The sequence below is a fragment of the Macrotis lagotis genome, chromosome 1, assembly GCF_037893015.1.
Source record: "Macrotis lagotis isolate mMagLag1 chromosome 1, bilby.v1.9.chrom.fasta, whole genome shotgun sequence".
NCBI lineage: Eukaryota > Metazoa > Chordata > Mammalia > Peramelemorphia > Peramelidae > Macrotis > Macrotis lagotis.
In genome coordinates this window covers 110,547,471-110,560,457 of record NC_133658.1, presented here as the reverse complement: position 1 = coordinate 110,560,457, position 12,987 = coordinate 110,547,471, and the positions used below count along the sequence as shown (strand labels likewise).

Sequence of the window (12,987 nt, the reverse complement as noted above, 5' to 3'; positions counted from 1 at the left end):
AAGGAGTTCCTACATTATATTTTACTTAATAGAAATTGAGAATTTTTGCATTTGTTTTCATGAAACACACACATGAGTGTTTAATGCTTGTGGCATTTCCTCTGTCTGTCTCCCATTCCCTGACCACCTTGTCTTTCTTTTAAGTTAATCAACTTATTATTATGCAAATATCATCATATACCTGATACTTTAAGTCCCTACCAAGACCTTCTGTACTGGAAGCCTTATCCAACCCCTCTTAATCCCAATACCTTCCATATGTTAATTATCTCCTAATTATACCTTGCTTTGTAGATATTTTTTGCATGTCATCTCCCTCGTTAGATTATAACCTCTTTTTAGGGCAGGACCTGTCTTTTCCTTTTTAATGTATCCCCAGTGCTGGCACATATTAGCCACTTAAATGTTTCTTGATTGATTGATTAATTGAAATATCTTGAAACTTTCTCTTCTCTTAATGTTCCTTCCTCCTATTCCTATATTTGTTAATGTCTCAGTAAGTGTAACTATAACTGAATGAATGTCAAAAGGAAGATTTTGTTTTTATTTATGAATTTATTTACTAATCCTTGAAAAAAGAGTCCCATTATGGAATCCAGTAAGTCTATACACACTTGACAATTTGGTCATGGTTGTGAAACAATATAAAACTATTTCTGTCATACTACTAGTAATAACAGTTCATACTAACAACTGTAACTTTTTTTTAGGTTTCCAGAGATGAGGCTATTAACAAAATAAGATTAGATGTTGAGGAACTACTAAAAGGTACTCTGCTATTTTTATTAAAAGTTTTGATTTATTTTGAAAATGATGAAATTTTATAAATATTTGACCATTATTAATCTTTATTGTACAAAAGTCTAATCCCCAGGTGGAAAATTCTATATTTCACAGTTTGGAAATTCTAGGTTTTTTTAGAATTAATTTTCTTGGGCACTTTCCCTTGTCCCAGATAGTCAGGTAATCTTTCTTTTTCCTTTTTATATAAAAAATATAGAATGAAGCACAAATTTGAATTTCTTACAAATATACAATTATTCTTTGGTTTGGTTTTTGCTCTCTTCAAAACTAGTGTAGTTGTTAGAAGTTACTTTCTGTCAGGATTGAGACTATCACCAGTTGCTATTGAAAAAAATTTAGGGGGGCAGTAGGTGATGCAGTGGATAAAAGCACCAGCTTTGGAATCAAGAGGGGATCTGAATTCAAATTTGGCCTCAGGGTCAGGCTAGGTGGTACAGGGGATAGAGCACCAGCCCTAGAGTCCAAGAGGACCTGAGTTCAAATCCAGTCACTTCATAATTACCTAGCTGTGATCTTGGGCAAAACAAAACAAAACCAAAAAAGCAGTAACAAATCTGGCCTCAGATACTTACTAACTGTGTGACCCTGGGCAAATCAGTTAACCCCAAATGCCTCTCCAAAAATAAAAAAGAAAAATTCTTAGAATTCTGTCTTAGCAGGTCGTAGGTAATTTAAAAATTAATAAAAGAATAAAATTATTTTGAATAAAGTTATCACATTTATTACCTTATTAAGAAATCTTTTTTAAAAGTCTTTATATTGTCTTATATAAGATTGTACACGTATGCTCATATATACAAAACAACTTTTCTGTAACACCTTGGGGATAGAAGAACATTTAAAAATATTCTTCATTCTACTTTACTTATAACATCTAAGGTGATAACAAAAGTTGAAAATATCAAAATAAAGCATAACATTGAAAATTACTTTTTAGAGTATTATGAATAAATATTTAAAGGTTTTTTATGATCACTTTTTGTACCATTATACTAGAACAAATGAGTATTTCTGGAATATAATATAAAACATTGCAGTCAATTTAATGTTATTTTCAATTGATGAGGATTTAGGCATATTAACATAAAGGTAACTCATTGATTCCCTAATTTACAGGTTAAGATAAAGTTGCTGAGGCAAGGAAGTAAGGATGACTACTTTTGAGGTGATATGTAATATGTGATATTATGTAACAGTAGTAACAATAATGACTTAGTAAAATTTATTGGTAATTATCACAGCATAGGCAACCCTAATATATCATTTTCAGCTTAAAAGTGCAAGTTATGGGGTCGCTAGGTGGCACAGTAGACAGAGCACTGGCCCTGGAGTCAGGAGTACCTGAGTTCAAATCCGGCCTCAGACACTTAATAGTTACCTAGCTGTATGGCCTTGGGCAAGCCACTTAACCACAATTTGCCTTGCAAAAACCTAAAAAAAAAAAAGTGCAAGTTATTAGTAGTCAATACATAATGCAAGGAGCACCCAAAACATTTAGCACTTTATATTATAGGTATAGGTAGTATTATGAGCAAAGCTATAAAGAGAGATGCACAGGGTATGAGCAGTCTGGTTTCCTGTACAGTACAATAGATAGGAAATAATGTTTAAGTAAAACTGAAAAGAGAGGTTGGCATGGGACTTTCATGTTCAGAGCATACTCTCTGAGTTGGGAAATAAAATCCTCTTTTGACAGTTGATCTACCTATAAAAACCCAGCCTCCTCAATAGATTTTTTCTTCTGATTTATGTTTCATCTGTAGAAAAATTTCCAGAGGCTGATCCATATGAAATAATAGAATCCTTCAATGTTGTTTCAAAAGAAGTTTTTAGAAGTATTGTCTTGAATGAATATAGAAGGTAAATATATCCTTTCCCTAAAAATAAAATTTATTTATAGTTATTTAGTTATTTATTTATATTGATACTTTAAAAAAGCCTTTAAAAGTGACTTCTAAAGTGAGTAATTTTCCCCCCTAGGTAAATAGTAAAGAATGCTGATATTTTATACTTGTAAAGTAACATAGTCTATAGAATGCTAAACCTGGTGTCAGGAACACCAAAATTCAAATTCAGCCTCAGATACTTAAGCTTTGTGACCCTGAGTTTAACTTCTTAACCTCTGCCTCAATTTCCTCATTTAAAAATGTGAATGATAATAGCATTTTTCTCTTAGAATTGTTGTAAAGAAGGGTGACTAGGTGGCACAGTGGATAAAACACTGGCCCTGGAGTCGGGAGTACCTGGGTTCAAATCCAGTCTCAGACGCTTAATAATTACCTAGCTGTGTGGCCTTGGGCAAGCCACTTAACTCCATTTGCCTTGCAGAAAACCTAAAGAAAATTAAAAAAAAAGAATTGTTGTAAAGCTAAAATGAGGTAATATTTGTAAAAATGTTTTGTAAATCTTAAAGTACTATATAAGTGATAGATATTATTAATATATTACCATTATATTATATACCTAAAGGAGAGAATATTAGGCAGAGAGAGGGAGAATGACATCTTGTTTGAGTGTGACTTTTTCCTGCTTTCAAATCTTTTTACTTCATTTTGTTTATTATTATTATTATTATTATTATTATTATTATTATTATTATTATTATTATTATTATAGATGTGATGGACGAGATTTGACATCACTCAGGAATATTAGTTGTGAAGTGGACATGTTCAGAACCCTTCATGGATCAGCACTGTTTCAGAGGGGCCAGACACAGGTAATATTTTCTAATCACCACAGCTATTTTCTGATTCATGATTCCTTTATTCAAGGAGAAATTGATTATAGTAGTTAGCTCCCTAATCTTATATCTTGTCATTGATACTTATTCCATAGACAGCATGTATCTAGTGTAGGGAGCCCTGAGCTGAGAGTCAGAAAATTTCTAGCCATGTGACTTAGACAAGTCACTTTGCCTTCTCTGGGTCCCTTGTAGCATGAAGGGGTTAAACTAGTTAAACTCGGAGAATCTTCATTCCACCTCTAAGATTCTATGGTGGTGGTAATTTTTTTTTGATGGGAGGATACAGGCTCCCATAACTTCTTTGGAAATAGGGAACTCCCAGTGAGGAAGCTTTCCTACCAATGCAGTTAGTTCCCCCCAAGCTATGCATCTTACTGTTTTAAAAGATTGTCTAATTACTCAGGCTAATAACTGGCAAAACTTAGGGACAATATTTTACATATATTTCTTATGACAACAGTACCCTATATATTAAATCAGCATGTACTTTGCTATTCAGTAACTTCAATACAAAGATAAGAATAGATGAGCAATATGGAATGAGAGATACTGGCCTATTGTTGGCTACACAGAAGCCACACTCCTTTTTATTAGAAATACTTTTTCAAAGAAAAGAATTGGTAGGCACAGGACATAGGACTACTGAAGGATATCACATAAATTGATATATGTATGGGGTGGGGTTTTTTTAGGTTTTTTTCAAGGCAAATGGGACTAAGTAGCTTGCCCAAGGCCACACAGCTAGGTAATTAATAGTGTCTGAGACCAGATTTGAACCCAGGTATTCCTGACTCCAGGGCCGGTGCTTTATCCACTGTGCCACCTAGCCGCCCCCACTGTGCCACCTAGCCGCCCCTATGGGGGGTTTTTTGATGGACTTTTGATTTCACCTGTATTCTCACTAAAGAGACTCCTTCTAATACCAGGTGGCACCAGTTCTGTAACTTAGAATATTGGAAACTTTCCCAGGCCACTGGAGACATTAAGTGACTTGCCCAGTCATATATAAAGAGGTTAGACTCTGACACCTTTAGTGAGTTCCTTTAGTGAGGCTCTCTCTCTGTCTCTCCTTCGACCATATTGCCTTAAATTAGTTCTGTTTTGACAGACTGCTTGTGAATATAGGAATTGTTACTGAATCAGCTATCTTTGTTTAGACAATTAAGTCACATCAGCAAATATTAAGTGCATGCCAAGCACTATGAAGAATTCTGAGGATATAAAGTAAGTCTCCAACGACTAGGTACATATGAATTTCGAAATGTCAATGAGAAGTGATCTCAGAGAGAAGGCGGGGGAGGCCACAGGGAAGATCTCTTGCAGAAAGTGACCTGAGTCTTGAGAGAAGCAGCAATAAGGAGAGAGGATATTCCAGACCTGGGAAATAGCTGGTGAAAAGACTTAGAGTTAGTAGAACACACAGCAAGTAGGTCAGTGTTGGAGTTCATCTTGGAGTCATTGAAGTCTCTTGAACATGAGTTATGGGGAAGTGATATGCTCAGACTTGCACATTAGGACGCTCACTTTGAATAGATAATAGACTAGTGTGGGAAGAGATCATAGGCAGGGAAACCAAACATAAAAAAGGTTATTGCAGTCATCCAGGCAAGAGAGAGTGAAGTCCTACACCAGGATTGCAGCAACAGGTCAGTTATATAGGATAAGTAAGAGTGTGAGGAGTCAAGGATGATACCAAGGTTATAATCCTAGATGACTAGGAAGATGGCTGTACTTTGTCTGTACAGCAGTAGAAAAAGAAAATTAGTTAAGTTTTGAACATGCTGAGTTTCAAATGTCTATGGGACATCTAGTTCAAGATATCCATTAAGCAATTGGTGAAGTAAGACTGTACTGATGATGCTCAGGAGAGAGACTTGAGCCAGATATCTAGATTTGAGAATCATCTGTAACATGACAATTGAGCTCATGTAAGCTGATGTTATTACCAGATGAGATAACATATAGGGAGAAGAGAAGGTGGCCTGTGACAGAACCTTGAAGGACTCACAATAAGTGGGTATGTCCCAAAGGAAGATCTAACAAAAGAAATTGAAAAGGATTTGTCAGAGAGACAAGAGGAGAACCAAATATGTTGCAAAAGCCTAAAGAAGAGAGAATATAAAAAGAAAAGAGTGTGTCAGAGGCTTCAGAGAAGTCAAGAAGACTTGAGATTTTTTTCTCATGATTTTATTAATTTACCCTCTTTTGAGATATATAAATATTGTACTTTACCTTACTTTCCATACAACACATTCCTTTTGTAATAAAGATTAAAAGCAAAAATATTTTTCAGTTATTTGTCCCATGTCATATTGGAAAAGTTAGAATTAAATATCCCATCATCTCTTCTGAATGCTAAAACTTATCAACAGTGCATGTGATGTGTCTTCATATTCCTGTTATTAGTACCATTTATATGCATTTACTAGATTCATGTTTATGTAAATAAGGGGTCTGGTTAACTATTCTGATTATTTATTTTATATTTTTTATATATTTATATATTATTTTATATATTTATATGTTATATATTTATATATTATTTTATATATTTATATATTATTTTATATGTTACCATTTTTCATTTACTTCCATTAAAGTCCTAATCCTTTGCACCATTTTGACTTGGACATGGACTTGGGTTTTCAATAACTAGATTATTAGAGGAAACTTTATGATTGTCCCAACCAGCTGGAAAGAATTTAAATTTTTAAAAATTGTCTTATGTATTGTCATTTTTTCTCTCTCTGTTTTCTTCTGTTTGAATTTAATTCTTCTCTCACAACATGTTCAATATCGATCTATGTTTTAGCATGGTTATAAATGGAGGGCCTACATCAGATTGCTTTCTGTCAGAGGAATGGGAAGGGAAGGAAGGAGGTAAAAAATTGTAAAACTCAAAGCCTTGTAAAAAAAAATGATTGGTAAAAACTACCATTGCATGTAGTTGGAAAAACTAATAAATAAAATAGTGAAATTTTTAAAAATTATTGAATATATTAGTGATTTCATTATTAGGTACACAAAGGTTCAGTTCTTGTCCTTCAAAGATCAAAATGACATCACTATGTTTGAAACAAATCAAGTGTGTCTGACTGTGGCTGATCAGACCAATACATTGTGTCACTATTTCATGTGTCACTTGAAAATAATGAAATATTGATTTTTGTTTTTTATATAAATAGTACATTTTCCATATTATAGTACATGTGATATTTTTGCCTATTAAATCTAAATATCTTCATGTTATTTTTTTTTACATATTGTCAACCTGAAATAAAGGATATTACCAAAGGGAATTCCAACTGGGGCCACTGGAAGAACCAAAGTTAAGAGATTTTTTTTTTATTTTAGGTTTTTGCAAGGCAATGGGGTTAAGTGGCTTGCCCAAGGCCACACAGCTAGGTAATTATTAAGTGTCTGAGGTCAGATTTGAACTCGGGTATTCCTGACTCCAGGGCTGGTGCTCTATCCACTGCGCCATCTAGCCTCCCCTAGTCAAGAGATTCTTATAGGATGGTTTTTGTCCTATATTATGGAAAAAGATTAAAATGATATCACTATGCTTGAGACAAATTACAGTGTGTCTGACCATGACTGATCGACCCAATATGAGCTTAGAATGCTCTATCACAGGTCAGGCACAAATAATCCATGTGAACAACTAGGGTGTTTACTCTAAAATTATGTATGTCATGTTTCTCTTGAGCTACTTCCATTCTGCCTTCCTCATAGAGTGCAGGACCCATGCTGTACAATCAGTTCTAAAGTTCTTAGGAAACACCTTCAAGGTGTCCCAGTATCGCTTCTTCTGATCCCCTTGTGAGCACTTGCTTGGTGTATTTCCCATAAAATAGTCTTTTTTTGGCAAGCATACATCTGGCATTCTAACGTGACCTACCCACTGTAGTTGTACTCTTTGTAGTAATGTTGGAATGCTAGGCAGTTTAGTTCAAGGAAAGACCTCAATGTCTGGTATCTTTTTCTGTTTTTTGGGTTTTTTTTAGGTTTTTGCAAGGCAAATGGGGTTAAGTGGCTTGCCCAAGGCCACACAGCTAGGTAATTATTAAGTGTCTGAGACCAGATTTGAACCCAGGTACTCCTGACTCCAGGGCCGGTGCTTTATCCACTGCACCACCTAGCCGCCCTCTAGTATCTTCTACCAAGTGATTTTCAGATTCTTCCTAAGATGATTTAAATGGAAGTGATTCAGTTTCCTGACATGGCCCTGGCTAGATTGTCCAGGTTTCTTTCTTTCTTTGGCAAGTTAATGGGGTTAAGTGACTTGCCCAAGTAGGCAATTATTAAGTGTTTGAAACCCGATTTGATTTCAGGTCCTCCTGCTTCCAGGGCCTGTACTCTATCCACTGTGCCACCTAACTGCCTATGATTATCCATTGATTGTCCACATTCATACAGCAATGAGGTCAGCACAACTCTGTAGACCTCCAGTTTGATAATTAGTCTAATATTCTTCTCTCCCACACTTTCTTTTGGAGCCTCCCAAATACTAAGCTAGCTCTGGCAATGCATGTGTCAACCTCAATGTCAATGTGTACCTCCCTGGAAAGGACACAGGTAAGGGAATTTGTCCACAGTACTGAAAACTTCTCCATTTGCTGTAATGGATGATTATATATATGGATGGTGTGGTGCTGGTTGATGGAACACCTGGCTTGGTGTTAATTGGTAGACCAAAATTAGCACAAGCAGCAGAGAATCGATCCATGCTTTGTTGCATTTCAGCTTCAGAGGCTGCATTGAGGGTACAATCATCTGCAAACAAGATCATGCACCAACACTCCCTTCACTTTGGTCTTGGCTTGTAGCTTTTTCAAGTTCAAAATTTGCCATCAGTGTGGTAGTTGACCTCAGTGAAGGTGTTCGAAAACACGACTGAAAGGACACATCCTTATTTCACTCCACTGTTGACTGGGAAATCTTGAGAGTATTAGCCACTCTCCAGAACCCAGGCAAGCACGCCATCATGAAACTAATGTACAATACTGCTAAACTTCTCCAAGCAACTAAATTTTGACATAATTTTCCAAAAACCCTCAAGAATGATGGTATGAAAGGCCTAAGTCAGAGCTACAAATGTTGCATCCAGACCTCTGTATTGTTGCTGGCATTCTTCCTGGAGTTGTAGGGCAGCAAACACCATGTTGATTGTTCCTCGATCCTTTCTGAAGCCACACTGGCTCCTCTCAGAGGTGACCATCTTCCAGGAGAAGGATCAGTGTATTGAGAAGGGCTCTGGCAAGAATCTTACAGAAGTGACTAAAGGAGAAAGACACCTCTAATTGTCACAGGACAATCCTTGAATTCTTGGGGGATAACCTTTTCATGCCATATAACCTGGATAGTTTCAAGCAGCTTTTGGATGAGCAGTGGACCCCCCCATCTTGTAGATCTCATCTGGAATAGAATCAGCACCAGGTACATTGCTACTTGAAAGGAACTTAATGGCATTCAAACACCTTCTCCTTTCTTCAGTTGGAACTTCAGCTAGGAACTAATTGATTTCAATTTGAGGTAATCAGTCAATGGTTTCTGCATTGATTGATGATGGGTCTGTTAAGAACACTGGAAGTGTTCAGCCCATCTCTCTAGGATCATGTCCCTATCATTAATCAATGTGGATCCATTAGCACTGAGTAGTTGAGATGCCCCATAGGTATTTGGCCCATAATTAGCCTTCAGGGCATCATAAAAGCACTTTGTTTCTGTCTGCATAAAACTGAATTTCATCGGCCTTCTTACTGAGCAAAGAGTCCTGCATCTGTCTAAGCTTCACTTGTACTTTATTTTTGATGGAATTAAATGATGCCTTAGAAATGGATGAACTATCCTGCTGGTAAATCCTGTGGAGTTCTTGTTTTTCATTTAGCAGCTTCTGTATTTCTCCATCATTTTCATCAAATGGAAGTGGTAGACTTGGTACAAAGTTACTTATACACAGGATGTGTCCTCTGCTTGCTTACTATGCTTCTCAAATGCTTTTTTATTCTGTGTACTTAGTATAACAATAGCCAAATCATGTTTTGTTTTGTTTTTTTAGGTACTCTGTACAGTTACATTTGATTCTTTAGAATCCAGCATGAAGTCTGATCCTATTACAACAGCTATTAGGTGAGTTGAAGGACAGGAGACACTATTTTAAAATTAATTTTTATATTTAATGTCTTTAATAGCACTCATAATTGCCTATCTTTCCTTATCTCCCCATGCCTTATTTTTCCTAAGCCTTTCCTTATCCTCACCTTGAGCTCTAGTTCCTCCATCCCTCAATATTTTATCCAACCATTATGCTTGCTGTGGCAATCCTTTCTTTCATTCCTAATTTTGATCATTTAGTGAACTCTCTACATTTGACTTCTGTTGTCAGGTCCTTTGATAACTTGTCCTATTGCCTCTTTGGCCTTGTCACACATTCCAACCCTGAATTGTTTGTGCTATTTATCTCTTCCATTTCTTGGGTGTGGTTGAATGGAACTGCAGAAAATTATAACTCTTCTAATTAGATCACTATAAATTTATGCTAATTTTCCCTGGGTTCTCAGTTCAAAAAGAGAATTATTCCTTCCGAACTGATTTTCTACTATGTGCTTCATAATAATTATTCCAAAGTTCTCATCTCCTCAGACTTCACACCCTTCCCTTCAACCTCTCTGCTGAGGTTTTTGTCTCATACTTTTCCCAAGAAAATTGAGTTTATTTGATGCAAGTTCCTTCTCTTTGATCCTCCTCATATCAGTACCCCTAGGTATCATCATCACTGTTCTTCCTTTAGTGTGTGATTAAGAAACAACCACAGACTTAAACCCTCCTGATATATCCTTTGATCTCATCTTCTCAAGCCGATTGCCCCCCACTATTATCCGCTCTCTCTAATCTTCATTGTCTCCCTAGCTACTGGTTCCTTTCCTACTGTCTACAAGCTTTCCCAGGTCTCCCCAATTCTTAATAGATTCTCACTAGATCCCACCATCTCTGCTAGCTATCATTATATGTCACTTCTAATTTTCCCAGCCTCATCACTCAGCTGTAACTTCACAGAAGTACTAGTTATCTGCTAATTGCCACACCTAATGGACTTTTCTCAGTTCTCACCCTTGAATCACTCTGCAGTGTTAAACAATAAGCCTCTCTTCCTAGGGTGGGTATTCCCCCAAGATAGTCCTTCATCCTTTTCTCTTTGTGGATCCAATTATTATTTATATGCAAATGGTTGTCAGATCTATTTGTCCAGCCCCAACCTATCTTCACTCTCTTATCTCCAATTTCTTTTGGCACCTTAAGCAGAATATTCCACAAATATCTTAAACTCAACATGTCCCAGACAGAATTAATTTTCTTTTCCACCAAACCTTCCACCCCAGGGGGCAATGGGGCACAACTTTCTCCTGGTTTTCTCTGGGTCTTGCTAACTGTTTCTCGGTCCCTCCTGCTTATTCATTGTCCATGTCCTGCCTAGTCCGTCTGTCAGGCAAGAATTTATTAAGTACCCATTCCTTTCAGGCTCTTTGCTAAGAGAAAGATAAAATATCATCCCTGCCCTTGAGGAGCTCAAACAACTCTATATAAACAGGAGGTAGACAGTGTGACTGGGAGGTCACCTCTAGAGGGAAGGTGCTGCCATGAAGGGGACTTGGGAAAGGCTTCTTATATGATAGTATAGAAGGTGGACTTCTAGCTGGGACTTCAAGGAAGCTGGAGACAAAGATGACTAAAGAGAGAGAAATAGGAATGGGGACAATGCCTAGAATTAGAAGAGAGGAAGAACACTGAAGTCAGTGTCATGGAGGGGCAGAAGGATTGAAAAGGTAGAGAGGTTGTGAAGGACATTAAAAGACGAACAGGCTAATTAAAAATTTTACAGGGACAGAAGGGGTGAAATACTTGGGGCTGGGATACCAAGGAGCACTGGCTATGACAATAGTGTAGCCATAGGATCATGAGGGCCTGCACCAGGGTGGTGAAATGTTAGGAAGTTTGAATCCACAGAACTTGGCAACTGGTTGAATATGAGTAGTGAGAGAGTAAGGAAGGAGTCAAGGATGACATCAAGGTTTCAAGCCTGAATGATTAGGAAAGTAGTGGTACCCTTGACAGTAACAGGAAGGTTAGGAAGAGGGGAGGATTTTTGGGGGGGGGGGAGAAAATTAATTATGTCTGGGACATATTTAAGCTGTTTGTGGAATATCCTGCTCAAGATGTCAATAGAAATGGGAGATAGAAGAATAAAGATAGTTTGGGGCTAGACAAATAGATCATCTGCATAAAAATAATTGATTCCACAAAGAGAAAAGGATGCAGGGCAGTCTTGAGGGATACTCACAGTAATAAGCAAATATCCAGCAAAGGTAATTAAAGGATATTCAGGCATGTAAGAGGAGAAGAAGGAAAGATCAGTGTCATGAAAAGCTAGAGGGAATAGAGGATCAAAGAATAAATGGGGTCAATTGTGTTAGAAGTTGTAAAGATATCAGTAAGGATGAGAATGAATTAAAGGCCATTAGATTGAGTATTTAAAAGATCATTGATCACTTTAGAGAAAACAGTTTGAGTTGAATGATGAGATCAGAAACCAGATTGCAAAGAGTTTAGACAAAACTGAAAATGAAGTCGTGATATCAATTGTAAATGGCTTTTATCAAGGAATTTACCCACAAAAGGAAAAGAGATACAGGAAAAATAGCAACTGAGTATAGACCTATCAAGGGAGAGGTTTTTAAGGGTTAGGGGAGACATGAATCTGTTTTTAGGCAATAGGAGAACAAGAGATTAAAGATTAGTGAAGGAGTAGGGATGATGGGGGCTGCAATCTGTTAAAGAAGATAAAAATGGAATTAGATCTCTTGTGCATGGGGGTAAAGAGGTTGCCTTGGTAAGGACTCTTATGTGAGACAGGAGGAAATAATGGGAAGTAACATCTGAGTGATGTCAGATTGAAGCAGTTAGAAGGTCCATTGGACCCTGGATCTGGAGAGAGGAAAATTTGATTTAAAAATCTGCCCTCTCATGCATACAGCTGGGCAAGTCATTTAGCCTCAATTTTGTCATCTGTAAGATAGGGATAGATAATGATAGTATCTATTTCATAGGATTTTTTTTGTGACAGTCATATGAGAGAATATTTGTAAAGTGCTCACCACAGTGTCTGGCATGTAGTACGTACTATTGAAATGCTTATTATTCCTTTCCCTTCCCATACCCCCACCCCCTGAGAAAGAAGGGAAGTATTGGGAAGTTTGAAGAAGAATGAAAAAGTTTGAAAAAATCCACTGGGGGTGAGTGACAGTAGAGTGAATCTGTGAGAGAGGAGTTAAAATTTCTTGACCCAGTGAGGGTCCAGTTTCAGTTATAAAACATAAATTTGTAGTTTACCCCATCAGTATGATACTGTACTTTTTTCTTACTCCATTCTTCACTTA

The 12,987-nt window shown here is 36.8% G+C and overlaps 1 protein-coding gene across 1 annotated transcript in view; it reads left to right on the top strand.

Annotated features, from left to right (window-relative positions):
• PNPT1 (polyribonucleotide nucleotidyltransferase 1) overlaps positions 1-12,987 on the top strand; it is a 54,588-nt gene that overhangs the window by 16,864 nt on the left and 24,737 nt on the right. Inside the window, exons 11-14 of the mRNA XM_074206472.1 lie at positions 711-768; positions 2,568-2,664; positions 3,421-3,523; positions 9,612-9,682. Of these exons, the coding sequence (XP_074062573.1) occupies positions 711-768; positions 2,568-2,664; positions 3,421-3,523; positions 9,612-9,682 (329 nt within the window). The remainder of the gene's footprint in view (positions 1-710; positions 769-2,567; positions 2,665-3,420; positions 3,524-9,611; positions 9,683-12,987) is intronic.